A 16,695-nucleotide genomic window follows, 5' to 3' on the forward strand; every position below is an offset into this window, starting at 1 on the left:
ACGTCAGCAGTGCGGACGCAACCTAACGGTATGGGGAGGGGGGGGCGGTGAAGGAGGAGAGCGGTTAGCCAATGAGAGCGCGGGGTTCCGCGGGCTCAGCCAATGGGCAAGGAGGCCTGGCGACGAGTCCTCCCAGCTGTCAGGTTCCGTTGTCCCCACCCCCCCCCCCCCCCCCCCCCCCTGGGAGGACCTGCGGGTTCCTAGGCGACGGCGGAGGCCGAGTTGGCGGCTGCGTGGTAGAGGAACCCACGGCTGTTTTTTTTTTCTCCCTCCCTCTCCGTCTCTTTGCTGCGTGGGTGGATTGGAAATTACTGTCAAGCTGTGAGAGAGAAAGTGTGAGAGAGAAAAAAAAAGTTTCAGGGGGCGAGAGAGGCTTTTTATTCGCGCCGTGGAGTAACTTTTAGATTGCATTTTGCAAGTTGCTCGGCGCTGACTGACTGAGGAGAGAATCCAGCGACCATGTCTCGCACGGATGAAGTGCATCGTATGACCGAGAATGTCTACAAGGTGAGTGAGTGAGTTGTTGGCAGCAGCTTCCAGAGGGGTCACCTTTTTCCAACATTTTAAATGTTGCATGCCTCCCATTGCCTCCTTAACCACCTAATGCCAAGCCAGCAGCAAGTTATAACTTTTTTTTTCTTGCTTTCCCCCATGACTTTTGCTTGGACAGTCAGTGTCCAACCTTTTTTTTTGTTTGGAGACTTCCTGATCAGTCTTTTGTGAAACGATTTGGTTTGCTGGCCAAAAAAAATGGTCATCCCACAGTGAGTTAAGCAATTTTTTTTTGTCATTATACTACTTTTTTTTTAATGAAGGTCCAGCATTTTCTTTTTAGCCTTTTTGTGAAAAGTTTTGATTTTTTGGCCAAATGTGTTTATTTCGCTGAATTAAGGATTTTCTGTGAAGTTCTACTATTTTTTAATGGAGGTCCTTGCAATCCTGATCAGGATTATTGACTGTAATTCAGTCATTGCAGACTTTCTTTTTATTTTAAATAATTGAGTTTTTAGGGATAAGTATCTACAAGGTACAAGTATCTGTTTTTCCAAGTTTCCAGTTGGCTTTTTTCAAAGCAGGACCCTTACTAATCCTAATTGTACTATACAGCACAAAGGAAACCTGCCTTATTATGAAATCGTTTTTGTTTTAAAAGTCTAGTGTCCAGCAAGATTAAGTTTGTTTATTTTTTTATATACTTGTCATTTTGGAAGTACAATCTTCAGGTAGAATGCTCTGGAGAAATAGTGGAGTATGAATTTTCATGATATAGGAGTGGGAAATCCTGGACGGGTGGGGGTGGATTCCGGGGCACTAACCTAGGCGTGGAGTCCAGTTGATGTCATGAGATACGAAAGCAAAGCTTGGGCAGCTTGCTAATCATCGGAACGGAGATACTGCCTATTAATCCTTACACCCATCTTTTAGCCTTTATTGGCATCATCGAGTGATACAATACCTTTAGTGTAATCTGCTTTTCTCCCATATATAAGGTTCCCTTTGCATTTGTTTTTGTGTGCAGAGTAGTTCACCCCCTTCTAATGATAGTAATAGAGGTTGGATTTTTAATTAGTCTGTAGTCGCTCAAAATCGAAAGAAGTTCATTTACAAGGGATAGACCTGGGGAATCCTAGCTCATTTTGAAAACCATGCCCTTGAAGCTTTATGCATTGAGTGTTGGAGTATCCTGCCTTCTCCTTTACAATAGGCTTCAGTAATTTTGCACAATTTGTGCTGTGTTTCAGAATGCTGCATCTGAATGCAGAATATTTCATTTTTATCCTTTTTAAAATAAATATCAGTTTTACTTTCTGAAATGTAAAGAATTTATTGTTAAGAGTAATACTGTATACCTGCAAGCATGATCTTTTGAGTTTGTTTAATTACCAGCAGGCAGGCATTCATTTTTCCTGAAGATGGTGTATAATCAGGGTAGCTGGAAGGGAATCTTCCAAGTTTACCAAAAAATAAATTGCTGATGCTGTATTCCCCTCTCCACCCTATTACATACTTTGTTTCTATTCAAAGTATGTAGTGTGAGAATGTTGCCGTTGTAGCATTTGGATAAGTGGTGTTTACTGCAATCAGAATTGGTGGTGGTCTGGTTTTGAGACTTCATCCTGTCAGATTGCAGTGGGTGGTTTCTAATTTCATCCAACCTGGGACCTTATTTCACATCCACTGTAAAGCATTCCTTGACTGTAGAGCCTGCTTTCAGCTTTCTGATTAACCTGTCATCATAAAATGATGTGGTAATACAGGCATCACAAATGTTAACTGTGTAACAGAAACCTGAATTGTCACATTATCACATTGCTGCCTGATTAACTTGTTACAAGCAGTTCAAAGTTGTCACCATTTTCATAATGATGAATGAAAGAAAACCTTGGAATTGGACAGTAGAATCTGTGCAGCAATAGCTTCAGGTTTAAATTCTACTGTAGGTCCCAGTTTACAGGAAGAAGCCAGTCGGTGCCCTTATTGCTGTTGTGCAGAGGGTGGGCGGCAGCAAGTGCCACAGCAGCATTGAAATGATGGATGACTAATCATGACTGTGAGCAACAGAAAACTCCTGGTGGTAGTCAGGTCTTCTTTCACTGAGGATATTATCATCTCAAGGGCATACCATTTCAAAGACAGCTTATCTGTTCCTTAAGACATTAATTTAAAGGGAGAAAACTGGAGCATCAGAAATGAAGTATTTGCCTCAGATTTACTATTGAAGTGCAGAAATTTTGAAATTCACTGAAGGCAATATTTTTATTCTCCTTCCCAGTTTATTGAGTATGGTGTTTTTTGTTTTTTTACCCATATCACTTTAGATGATATGGGCATCCTGACATACTAGAACTGGCACTGTGCAAATCAGGAGCTGGCATAGGGGGCAACAGTTTTGTGGCTCCTGGTTTGATGATATGTGTTGCAATATCTCTACTCCATGGAAACACATGCAGTACATGTTTGCCATATTTAATATGAATTTATATACAAGAAATGGCTACTCAATACTTGTCTCATCTTCTGTGGCCCTGCTTTTAGTAGTGCAGGGAAGGGCAGTATTGCTAGGACCAAATAGAGAGGGGAATGTTTTGCATTAATTATCTGCTTTGTTTTTAGTTTATTAGGATATATCCTAAGAAGTAAAATGGGCCACCCGGGGGTCAGTGTTGATAAACTAATCTCCATCCTAAGATGAGACATTATTTATCAGGGAGTTACTTTTTAAGCGGTTTAGTCCCTTAGAAGATGCAGAATAATATTCTTTCCAATTCTAGAGTCAATTAGGTTAGTTTGCTTTTGATGTGTTGCAAAACAGGGCAATGTTTTGATTGACGCTTGAGCGAAAGCTGGGAAATTTTAAGAAGTTTTTGAATTTTAAAAAAATCCTAACAGCGCTTAAGTATATTAGTTTAAAAAATAGTGCTGCTTTGACAAACCATAGTTCCCAATAAGTTTCTGTTTGGGCGAGGTGGTGGCATTGTCATTGGACTGGTATTCCAGAGACCCAGGGTAATGCTAAGAGGGCCCGAGTTTGAATCCCACAGCAGATGGTGAAATTTGAATTCAATAAAAATCTGGAATTAAAAGTCTAATGATGTCGATTGTTGTAAAAACCCACCTGGTTCACTAATAACCTTTAAGGAAGGAAATCTGTCTTTACCTGATCTGACCACATGTGACTCCAAACCCACAGCAATGTGGTTGACTCTTAAAAAATGCCCTCTGAACAAGAGCAATTAGGGATGGGCAATAAATGTTGACCTATCCAGCGATGCTCACATCTCATGAATGAATAAAACAAAACTCAAAAAAAACAAGGTAAAGAAACGTTTGAGCCAAACTTTATATTCACGAGGCTTCATTTGAGTTTGCATGTCATTTCGAGGTGGATGAGGGCCAGACATTTTTTTTTAAAATAGGGCAGAAAATGCATTCTTTGATATAAATATGACAATCTTTATAGAGGAATGGGTCAAATTTCCTACTTAATAGATTTTTCTGAACCAAACAGTAGGAAGTATACCTATCACAGCTGTCAGCTGAAGTCTTTCCATTGTCCCTCTATTACTGCCAGCACATCTTTCCGCTATTTTTGACCTGATATGATTGTATCTTGAGTTTAATACAGCTTATTGATCAGCAGCAGGGAAGAGTGTGAAGCTAGATTGAATATGGCCTTTAGGTGCTGATAAATTGATGTACACACATTACCCTGTAAAGAAAAAATATTCAGTGTTCAGTGAGTCATTAAATCAGCACTTTCCTTCCTTGCAAAGGCAGTTAAAGCTCACTGTGAAATAATTGGCTAGGATTCATAGTGGAGCACAGTCAACTTGTGGATGATTCATACTGGATGACTTCAGAAATGTTGAATTGTTTGTTGTAGTTACAGTATGCTGACTGTTAGTGGGCTTTACCCTCCCATCAACTGATTGTTAAATTTGGAACGCAACGTCCCCATAATCAAATAGATACAAGAGCAGCTATCCACTGCTGACCCATCTGACAACCTGAACACAACCAAATAGTAGGAAGCAGAACCACCCAAATCATGTCCTGCCCCAAAGGACAGGTTGGTAATCTCCTTCAAAGTCTACTGTAGCTAGCTATCTGAGGTAGTGCAGATTGGTATAACTTTAGCTTCCCTCTAGGAAAATATTTCACATACAATCACTTTTGCCCTCCACAGTTTGACAGAGATTAGGTGTTCGTTTTGTGGAGAACTGCAAACACAATTTCCCTTCCTGCTGCCCAACAGTCCCATCATAAGTAACTGACCATGCAGTATGATTAATACTTCAATAGTCAGCTAGTCTAATTAGCAGTAATTTAAATGAAGTTATTAATTAACAAATTTAGATTATAATTATTACACACAATCTGCTTGGAGCTGTGATGCATCATATTGAAACACTGGCATGAATTACCTTGGAGTGATGATGCAAAAGTCTGATATAGTGTTTAGCACTGACCTTTCAATCTCAGCCATGGTGTGCTGGACAAATGTTTAGGGAAGCCACTTGCTTCTCTGTGGTAGCACCAGGAAGCAGGCAGGAGTTCTGACAAGAGAAGAAAATTGGATAGGGACGAGAGTAATAATCCTTTTATAAGAAGGTAAATGTCTCAGATATGCAACACTATCTCTTTTACACCCTGAAATTAGATGGGTAGATTTCAAATGAATATTTGACATTGAAACTCACTACTTGTTTGTGTACATTCCTTTTCATAGCCATGCATTGAAAAGGGAGTATCTCGATCATTATGAAACAAGATAACTCATTCACTACATATTGGAAGCTGGACTGTAATGTGGGTTTGAATAAAAAATTGAATAAAAACATGAATAATCTGGTTTGAATTTGGTAATTATGACTTTGACAGTTGTTCAAATAATACTTCAAAGTTTGTGGCTGTAAAGTTATGTAGTCTATTGTAACTGTGGTTAGGACTCGATATAAAAGAAATACACAACTCAGACAAACAGTGTGACATTATCAACTCCCGGCCATCACTTTATCAGCCACCACAAGATCATCTTTTACATGAAGGACCTATTTCTGGTTCAAGTCCATGGTTCCACTATCTGAAACTTCCCCATGCCCCATCCTTCTAAAGCGGCTGCAAATTTTGGTAGCACCCATTTGATGAATTCGGATTAATAATAGTTGGGACATAACTAGTATTTCTCATCTGTTGCACAAATTATTGAACTACTGGATTTAACCTGACAGCAATGAGTATAACTAACATCTGTGAAAATACCTTGAAGTTGGAGGAAAAGACCCCAACTAGTTTAAATTGAACCAAAACTGCTGACAAGCCCAGCAAAATTGGTTGACCCACCTTATGACTGTTCTACCGAGGAGGCAGCTATCAATTGTGTGAATACCATCACTCTTTAAAGAACCCTGTGATCAGCAGCAGTCTATGGAACTGTTGCAGGTTGGCTTTTACAAACAGAACCTAATTATTGGTATGACTGTGCTCATCTGAATAATGTCTATCAAAAATCAATTATAGAGAATTGACTACCTTTTTAAACCAATTGTTCATGTACCAATCACCATTGGACACTGGCTGAACAATAAACTGTATGTGCTCCAGTAATTGTTCTTTATATACTGTAAAGTTAGATTGATTGTTTTATAACATTAAATGATATTTTGTGTTGTGTGTAATTATTTCCCTTTGTATTGAGAGGAACCATATGGTACATAATGACTTATGTAACTCTTCAAACATTTGCCATTGTTAAATAGACCATGTGTAAGTTTCACATTAAATAGTTTGCAGAGATTAGCTCCAAAAGTAGTTTTTGTTCTTTGTGTTTCAGGTATGCCCAAACCATAAATATTTATTACTGGTATATGAAAAAAGTTTAGAGATGGAAAAATGTTGTATGCAGTACACTGACTATGAAAAAAATCCCACCATTTTATTTTTGTAGACCATTATGGACCAATTCAATCCTAGCTTGAGAAACTTCATCGCTATGGGAAAGTCTTATGAAAAGACGCTTTCCAGTAAGTTATTTGTCCGTTTGGATATTAATCATGCTTTATTACTTGATTTTATTTTTAATATCCATTTATATTAATGTCTGCATATGCATTGTCCTTGTTTGTTTTTGCGTGTGTAAGTATGTTTGCTCATCTCCATGCATTCTCCTGTAGCTAGGTGGGTAATCAGGTCGCTGACTTCTCCACAGCTTCTGGTGCTAGTGATTATTAACTCAGCCTGTACCTGTGGGGTGAGGCAGAAGTGCCCCATTTCTGCCCAAACTGTTACACTTTGCTTATGCAATGTGTCCTGTCAACAGTCTTACCAAGAACTAATGAAAGTTGGTGCATCATGTAATGGAAGATTTGAATGGTAGTAGCCATTGTTGAGATTTTAACCTTGTAACCAACCACAGTGGATTTAAGCGACTGTCTTAATTACTGTACTACACTACTGGGGTGCTCAAACTGAAATCATGTTGATTAGTTGGCCATTGCCTGTCAGGTAACTTTGCACAATAAAGGATGAAAGTTTCATAAAATGTGTAGCCAGACATTATACAGAATATGTGAGTTATAGTGCCTGCAAAAGGGTTAATGTAATTAAACAGGGATAATTTCTGCTTCCTGGAATGTACCTTTGACGTGTTAGTGAAACTGCTTTAGCAGCATGCCAGAGCCAACGAAACTCTATTTTCTGCTAGTTTCAGTGAGCAGTAGAGTTTCAGAAAGCATATCTTAGAAAGTTAGAGTGATCCCTTTAGCTGTGCAGAATAGGGAAAAGTTTGGATGGGATCATTTAAAACAATGTGTTCACTTGATATTTCACCTCTGGATTTGAATGAGTGATGCTGAGTCATATTAAACAGCCTTTTTTTTGCCTAGTTAAAATATTTGCATAAGGTCGGGTGGAATTCTTTATATTAAAAAAATCTGTTGGGGTTGTTCCTTCATAAGTCTGCAAGTTTCTTCTATGTGCTCATTCTAACAATTACTGGCTTAGTGTATGTGAGTCTTTTCACTTGTGTTAATGTTTCACCAATAATACTTCTTGACTTTTTAAAATTACACTGGAAAGGTAGGTGAAAAATAGGATGGAGAGAATAAGCAGATTATTGCAAATTTGGCAGGTGAAAGTGGGGCTCAAAGTGACCAGTACAACTGGTTTGAGATTAAGTAAATGTCTCCACAATGGCAGTTGTAAAGAGGACATTTGCCAAATGATTTTGTGATCACAATTTAATTCATAATAGATATAAATGCATTTACTGAAAACTTCTCATTGATATTAGTTTCTTTCTCATTTGGAGAGGCTACAACAAAATTTAGTGAGAGAGGACAGTGCTCTTTTATAATAAAGATTTGCTTCAGAGGCTAGCATTGAGATGGGTGTTGGATCAATGTAGAATCATGTGTAAATTATGTATCATGTAGAATCATAGAATGATACAGCACACAGGAGCCCATTTGGTCCATTGTGCCTGTGCTGACTCTTTTTAAAAAAAAAACTATTTAATTAGTCCCACTCCCCTGCTCTCTCCATAGCTTTGCAGGTTTATCCACTTCAAGTATTTATTCAATTCCCTTTTGAAAGTTATCATTGAATCTGCTTAAACCATCCTTTCAAGCAGTGCAAACTAGATTTTAACTTGCTGCATAAAACTATTTTCTTATACCCCTCTAGTTCTCGTACCAATTAACTTAAATCTATGTCCTCTGGTAACTGACCCTTCTGCTGCTGGAAACAGAGGAAATCCTTTGTGCTTTTTGAACACCTCTTATTAAACCTTCCTTTAACCTTCTTTGCTGTAAGGAGCACAGCCCCAGTTTCTCTAGTCCCGCCTCATGGCTGAAGTCTTACATCCTTGGTACCATTCTAGTAAATCCCCTTTGCACCCTCACAAGTCTTGCCATACTTCCTAAAGCATGGTGGCCAAACTTGGACAAAATACACCAGCTGGAGCCTAACCAGTGTTTTATAAAGGTTTGCTTTTTTACTTTATTCATAAAATAAAGAGCACCTTCAAAGATTTGTGTACATGTAACTCCAGGTCTCTCTGTCCTTGCACCCAGTTTAAAATGGTACCATTTAGTTTATATTACCTCTCCTCATTCTTCCCATCAAAATTATGTGCTACGTTTATGAATTGCCAGCACTTTTATTTTAGTTCAATGTTGTCATTTTTATTTACATAATAAAAGTGATAGTGGTAGTTGCATTGAAGCAGCATACTCATTAAAATAAACAAGAATTGGGGTGTTCTGTGCAAGTGATGGTTTATATATTCTAAAACATTCCTGGCAACATTTATGAACAAAATAACCTCAATGTTTGAGGTTTACATTAATTTTTTGGTAATTATTCTGCACTTTGTATAATGCCAAACAAATCCTCTATATAAAGTAGTCATTGAGTGTAGTACTAATGAAACACTAAGAAGTGTTTAAAAATATTGCAACGATACATCGTAATAAAGGGTTGACATCTGTTATCAATCTTGGTTAAAATAGAGATGAGGAGAAATTGTTTTCTGCAGTAAGTTGTTACGATCTGGAATGTACTTTCTGAAAGGGCAATGGACACAGGATCAATAGTAACTTTCAAAAGGGACTTGGATTTCTAACTGAAAATGAAGAATTTGCAGGGCTGTGGAGAAAAAGAAGAGTGGGGAATAAGTGGGATAGCCCTTTCAAAGAGTCTGAACAGGCACAATGGGCTGAATGTCTTCTTCAGTGATGTAAGATTCTATGATGTAAAACACGCCTTTTAAAAAAAAATCTTGCAGTGTGCAAGGAAACATGTTCTCCAGTCTTTCATCGCCTGAACAACACTTGGGGCATTTTCAGCAAAGGATCACACATCTTCGACCATGGCCAGAGTATCTTGCACAGCAGACACATTGAGATCTGGAGCCCTTGTTGCAGTCTCAGGATTTATTGATGCATTTCTTAGCTGGCATCAAAAGAGAAAGCCTAAGGTACAGAAAGCTGTATCCATTAGTATCTTGATTTGGATTGACGCAAAATATTTGTTTGCATAAGCTGAACAGCAAATTTATGGCTGTGTGCAATTTTCAAAGTCCTACTGTTAGCAACTAAAATAATAGCATATATAGTCAGCTAAAAAGCAGTTGTCATAACTCTAGTGAGATGCTAATGCTGGTCCTGTTTTTTTTAATTCAATGGTAAATATTGCACGATTGAAAGCATTGTGTCCTTTTTGACTTGATTCAGTGTCGACTTGGTATTTGTGGTAGCACATTTGCTAGTAAAAATTCCAAATGCTAGTCAAATTGAAATTTCCACTGTCACTGTGGGAGGTCACCAAAGCACTAATTCTCAGATTTTAATACAGAAAATATTGTAATCTCGGGGCTCGAATCTAAATCTTCCTTAAGCTGCTTTTACATTGCCATTGTTTTAATTTGGATTCAGTGAGCGAGTTTTTGGTTTTGATGCTTTGAAATCCTGCTCCTAAAAGCAGACTAGTAGATCTAATATTTGAAAGTCTACAACAGGTCTGCCATCAGGTTAAGGGAGGCAAGCACCGATTCACGGATGCCGATCTTCTGGAATCCAAACTGAAACAATATCAACAAAACAAAGTGGCTCTCCATGGTAAATTTTTACTGGTGGTTGTAGCTATCGCTAGTTCTGCTGGGGACACCATCCTGAATTTTGTTTTTTTTTTTTACTGTTACTGTTTTTTTCTCAAACCTTGTTGGAACATTACCTCAGGCCACATGGGTGCAGAGAAAATTTGGATCAAGAAAGCCAGAACAGGTGAGAAATTCATACCGTATGTGCAGTGAACCAAAGTATATTCGTGCATGTACGGAAACTGCATTTTGTTATTGCTCCACCACCTAATTCCATTACTGACATTGATTTTTTTTTAAAAAAAACCATACCACCATAATGGAGAGTGAATGCGGACAATCTGAGCTGTGATTTTTTTTTTTACTCTTAATTGGCAAAGTTCTGTTTGTATCTGAAGCTGACTTAACAACATGTAAAGGCTCCTTAACACTAGGTTAGCCAGCTAGCATTAAATTCGAGCCCTGAATTTTTTTTTTATATGACTTTTCATTGTAATGAATACTTCTGTAGTTACTTTTATTGCGTAAAATTTATAGTGTGACAACGTAAATATGCTATGGAGATCGCTATGTAAATTAGGTCTCTGTAGCACAAAAGTAAGTAGTTTATGGGCTAATTGAAAAGCAGATTCTGAATATTGTCGGGGTAGTGCAGTAGTAAGACTGATCGCTGAGTCTGGTTCAAATCTTAGTGCTGCCTAATTTTAGGCCTTACTTATAATGAGCAAGGTTTCTTTGAAATTAAGAAACATCTTGCATTGATAAAGCTTTAGATCTTGTTATGATGCGAAAGTAGACAAGAATTCTTTCTCTCCTTTCTGGAAGATCCTTGTCAGCCAATCAGCATAGTGAAGGCTATGATCTTGGCTAAACTACTCTCCAGGCTGAAGGAGATTTCGTGGAAATGAGCAACAAGGAAGGGGAAGTCCACACATTGAAATTAAATTGAGTGTGACCTTCCCTTTTTGGTTAACCAGCATGATGTATGTAAAATGTTTATATTGCATGGTATGAGTGATCTGGAATAATATAAATATAATTGTACTGTACTGAATAATTCATTTCTTCTGACTTCACACAAATCCGCTTAGTAAATAGTTTCCACAATAACTGAAAAGATATTTTTGGCTTAATTTATTAACATTAGTTGCTTTGAGACTGCCTTGCAAAACTATTTAAGAGTTGTGGTCCCATGAGATGAATGTTCTAAGCTCAGTGGAAATGAGAATGAGTAATGTCCTGTCCCTCTGTCACACAGCTATAATGGAGCATATAAAATTTCTGCATGACACAAATATTTGGAAATCTGTTTTAAATTTGATATTTTTCTTTTAATGATTTTTTATAACTGGTTCATATTTGCAAAAAATCATTTATTTATTAAGAAAAAATGGCATCTTTAATGAAAGTGGCAGCATGCACTATTGCTGTAAAACTGGGATATGCACCACAGAAGAGCACTTTGGGTTTGAATTATCTTGAAATTCAGGCTATAAAGGTCAACAGAAGTGATACCATTAGTTTAGTATGTTTTGTCCCTAATGTTTTTGTAACCGTTGTGAGTACTCTTGAACATCAGTAAATCAAAAGCTCCTTTTTAAGATTGATTTTTTTTCACATTCATACACAAACCACTATAAACATTGACCTTGGACATATGGCAGCTGTTGGCAATTTGCTGAAACTCTGTAGAAGAGAGTAAAATAAATTGATGACTTGGTAAGGTAAAGCTAACAGTTCAGGTCTGTGACCGTTCATCAGAACTGTAGGTCCGGTGAAAGGTCATATCGAGCTGAAACATTAACCTTCCTCTCTCCACAGATGCTGCCTGACCCCTAGTGTTTCTAGCACTTTCTGTTTAGTTTTCCAGCTTCTGAAGTTTTTTTTGCTTTTTGATGACTGAATACTTTGTGTGTGTGTGTGTGTGTGTGTGTGTGTGTGTGTGTGTGTGTGTGTGTGTGTGTGTGTGTGTGTATCTCTGATTTTATTGTTGGTGCATATCTCTTCAGGTAAGATCCAAGTTTATAATTGTTGTGCTTCATCTATTTCACAATGGTTGTACTGTACCTGGATTTGTGTTAGCATACACTGAATAAAACATCTTTCACTACGTGAATCCGGGTACATTAGTGCTGATCACAACTTTAAATTTAAAAATCCACATGTCCTCTCTCTGATGGCCTATATAACCTGTGTTTTAATCCAAATCATTCAACCTCCTCTTAAAATATTTTATATTTTATTTATAAATTGTGCTTTAACTCATTGTCTAACTTGGAAATTTGCTGAACTAGTAAACTGCGATTGATTTCCCTTACAAAGTTTGATCACTGTTTTGAGGTTTTTTTGTTAGTTTTAAAGCTGTATTTATATATTTGCAAGCTTTTAACTATTTTAAAAGTTAATTGGGTGCTGTCTGTTCCATATAGTGTAGAATTCAATCCCTCCACATGATAAATAAGGGAGAAAAATCTAATATGTAGTTATCAAGTAAAATAATATCCTACCTTAAATGCAACTAAAGGTAAATAGATATAAATGTAACTGTAAACATGTCAGTTAAACATAACTTAACAAATCACCAATACTGGAAAATTAAAAACACCATTGTGCAGCACTTTTCCTTGATGAGCATAAGCCACATCATTTTGTTTGGGAAGGAAATGAGTTACCCTGGACTATACTTCAGAGCTTAGTGCTCATTTTTATTGAACAAATCACTCAAATAGAAAAACAATTCACCGGATTGTAAAAGGACTTTTTGGAATCAGGCTTCAATGACGCGAGTGGTTGAAAGCTAATGTTTGCAATGCATTTACCATGAGTGAAATGGGATCTTTGGAATTTACCCTGCAGAACCTAATTCAACTTTATTTTTATTTGGATTAGATGATTGGGTTGAATTTTAATATCATTCAAAGAAATTGTCACTTCACGAAATTGGCTGTATTCATCTTATTGAGATGAAAAGGAACTTGAAATTGACAGTGATAAATAGCAAACTTGCTAGGGTTGGATACCCAAACTCCCTCTTTTCTAAAAAGTTCAGTAAGTAATATGCAGGAATAATTAAAATAAAAACAATCAGACTTTATAAACAATAAATGTAAATGATTTAATTGAAGCCCATTGGGTACTCCTGTATAGTTCTATTCTGCTATATCTCCTGTACAGTCATATATGTACATAAATTATGAAAGAAAATCTGATCAGCCAAGCTTACATTTATATTTCTGTTACAAAAATATAAGTATTGTATTTAACCTGTACATTTATGTGCTAGATGAAGGTGAGTATGCCAATGTATAACTTGCTATGCTTTGATTATATTTGAGCTACTACCCTCTGATCAATGTACGCCCCATCTATAATTCATAAAACTGGTATTGATATTGTTCAAAAACATGGTTTGTACCACTGGCTGCCTTGCTCTTATTGCTTTCATTTCCCAGTTTAACTATGGTAGAACCTAAAAATGTCACTGAAACGTTGAATAAATTTTCCTCTTATTTTAAAGCCAAAATTCAATTTTGTAATCCTGAATTGCCCTTTAACATTTAGAAATATCAAAATTTGAAACCATACTGGCAATTTTCTAAAAATACGTACATGTTAAATATATCTTAAATGGTTTGACCACAGAAACCAACTAATTCTACAGTAAACCAGCAAATAAGGCTCTAATCTACAAATACACTTTTCAAAATCTCAATGTTCCAGGTATGACCTTTGCAGCAAAAGGCTATTTTGAGGCGCTCGTGAAAATGGGTGAACTTGCCAGCGATAGCCACGCTTCCAAGGAGATGGGTGAGTGTTAATTTACAACATGACTAGAATATGAATGTGTTGCATGTTTGTACTTGTTGTAAAGGTGAAGTTCTACTTGTGATCCCACATTAATTTGCTTCATGGGTAAAAAAAAGAGCATGGCTTTTGTAATTTGGTGAAAAGTTGAAGTGCTGCTTTAATAGCTTATTAATGTTGGTAATATTTAATGGAACAAAGGCTGGAAAGTATCTGGAAATGGTTCAGTATTTTAATATCTCCATATGATTCACAAGTAATAATCCCTGAGCATTCCTGGCGAAAGGTAAGAAAGTAAATCACCCAAGACTGGTTGCTCCTGATTACTATCCAGTGACCTAACTGTGTGGGCAAGTGTGTGTCATGTGAGAATAGGATTAGATTCAGCTTTGATGTTCCTCAAAGTTGGATCGCTTGCCAGACTTGCTGCATGGGTTCCTGCATGACCAGTGACTTTAGGTGAGGCATTGGAGAGCTGTCTGCACCAATGGAACCATACCCAGATTTAAATTAACACCCTCAGGATAGGAAGGGAGGACAAAGCGATCACCTGGTTTTTTGCTCTTGATTATATGGGATTTATTGATGTAGTTCAGGAGTTGACATTGTTAACATGTTGTCCCGAATGCTTTCCATATTGTAACTGATGAGTTTCAGCACGCAGCAGTATTTATGCATCCCATTCTCTTAGTGAAAAATTGATAAAAGAGATTGTTAATTATGTTTTTTAATAGCATTCTTAATAATTCTTAATAACATTCTTAATATCTTAATTTATATTTTTTTGTAAATGCTTGCTTTGATGGGATCTATATATGTATGTGTGTGTATATTATATATGTCTTTTTTAATCTAGTGACCCATTAGCTAAAAATCCAGATAGTTGTCATTTGCTATCATATGAATCCCTTACAGCCTTGTACCTTCCTTCCAAGTGTGCATCCTCAAGATATTGGAGGTATAAGTCAATGGAAACAAATCGTATGTCTCTGTAATTATCTCTTGTAGTTTAGTTAATTCAGATGTTAAATCAGTTTTTTTAGCAGTTTGACATTAGAGCTCATTGATTAAATTACATCTTTGCAGTCCTCTCTAGTAATCTTTATTTGTCAAATATATTAATTTGTACAGTTTTGGTCACCTTACCTAAGGAAGGATAGGCTTGCTGTAGAGGAAGTGCAATGAAAGTTCACCAGACTGATTCTTGAGATGGTGAGATTGTCCTCTGAGGATAGATTGAGGAGACTGGACCTGTATCCTCTAGAGTTTAGAAGAATGAGAGGTGATCTCATTAGAGCATACAAAATTCTCACACATCTCGACAAGATGCAGGAAGGATGTTTACTCTGGCTGGGGGCTGGTCCAGTCTCAGAATAAGAGACAGGCCACTTAGGACTGAGATGAGAAGGAATTGCTTCATTCAGAGTGTGGCTAATCTTTAGAATGCTCTATTGTAGGGGACTGTGGAGGCTCAGCCATTGAGTATGTTCAAGACAGAGATCGATAGATTTCTAGATATTAAAGACATCTAGGTATATGGGGAGAGTGCAGGAATATAGTGTTCAAGTAGAAGATCAGCCATGATGATAGTTGAATGGTGGAGCAAGCTTGAGGGGCCGAATGGCCTACTTCTCCTATTTCCTATGCTCCTAAAGCTGCATTGACAACGAGCTATGATCAGGCTAACCAAATCTGAGAAGGCGCTCATTATTTTGTTTAAAGTTTGTGGTGATAACAGTTACTCTGTATTTCACCTGAAAGCAAAATAGGTCTTGAATTAATGATATAAATAATTTATGCAGCCAAACTGCTTATTCTTCAAATATGCGAACTGTTGTGACTTGCAGAGCAGTTTACGCCCAACAATAGCAGCTGTAAGTGCAGTTTTGTGTAATACACCAGCAAGACACCAAAGGTTGAAGTATGGAATTATTGTTAATGCATGAACAGTAATCAGTTTTATTATGTTTCTTGTACCCTCCTTTTCAAGTCACATTTTCACTTTGTAGCACATATGTGTTTTTCCTATAAATGTGGTTTTCAGTGGTTCATCTGCCAGTCCCCATTTCAAAACAACTTATGAACTATGACCAGAGCTTAAAATAGGAAATAAGTTTCATTTCATTAGGAAAGTAAATTAAATTTGACATTCTTTATTTGTTCTTGGGATGTGGGCATTGTTGACAACACTGGTATCTATTGCCTATCCTTAGTATCCCTGAGAAAGTGATGGGCTACCTTTAGCAATTTGATGCAAATGAATGGATTGTTAATCCACTTTGGTAGGAAGTTAATGAGTCAATCACTTGACATTGGACTGGAGTATAATATAGACCAGACAGGGTAAGAACAGAAGCGTTCCTTTCCTAAATGATATTAGTGAACCAGTTGAATTTTTTAACACAATTCAGTAATTTCAGAATTCCTTTTGTTTCACCAATACCAGCTTTTTAGTTCCTCAAATTACCATGGTAGAATTTGAGCTTACATTCCATGAATAATTAGCCCTCACTCCTAGATTACTTGTTCAGGACAAAACCACCAATCTATCATACCAATGTATTTGATCATCTTATTCTCAATTGGGTAAAGCGGGGAGCTTTAGCAGGTGACTTTTTAAATGATGGAGTAGATTAGAATCTTATTGAAATGTGGAACTTGTGAAACGTAGGATCCTGCATTGAGCTCCTTGGCTGGGAAGATGGACAGCTATCCTGATCATGACTATCTGTTGTTGCTATTCAATAATAATCTCTGGAATGCGTTGAGAGTTCCTTGTGCTGATTTTTATC

The 16,695-nt window shown here is 37.1% G+C and overlaps 1 protein-coding gene across 4 annotated transcripts in view; it reads left to right on the forward strand.

Moving 5' to 3' along the window:
• Positions 1–223: 223 nt before the first annotated feature.
• The window catches only part of LOC121293768 (brain-specific angiogenesis inhibitor 1-associated protein 2-like), an 89,599-nt gene continuing 73,127 nt past the window's right edge, over positions 224–16,695 (forward strand). Inside the window, exons 1-4 of one of the 4 annotated variants that reach the window (XM_041217063.1) lie at positions 224–507; positions 6,449–6,524; positions 10,239–10,283; positions 13,820–13,906. In XM_041217063.1, the coding sequence (XP_041072997.1) occupies positions 460–507; positions 6,449–6,524; positions 10,239–10,283; positions 13,820–13,906 (256 nt within the window). In that variant the 5' untranslated portion in view covers positions 224–459. Of the gene's footprint in view, positions 508–705; positions 765–6,448; positions 6,525–10,238; positions 10,284–13,819; positions 13,907–16,695 lie in introns of those variants that run through there. The other 3 variants (XM_041217064.1, XM_041217065.1, XM_041217066.1) reach the window with 3 other exon arrangements.

The sequence above is a fragment of the Carcharodon carcharias genome, chromosome 22 (assembly GCF_017639515.1).
Source record: "Carcharodon carcharias isolate sCarCar2 chromosome 22, sCarCar2.pri, whole genome shotgun sequence".
Taxonomy (NCBI): domain Eukaryota; kingdom Metazoa; phylum Chordata; class Chondrichthyes; order Lamniformes; family Lamnidae; genus Carcharodon; species Carcharodon carcharias.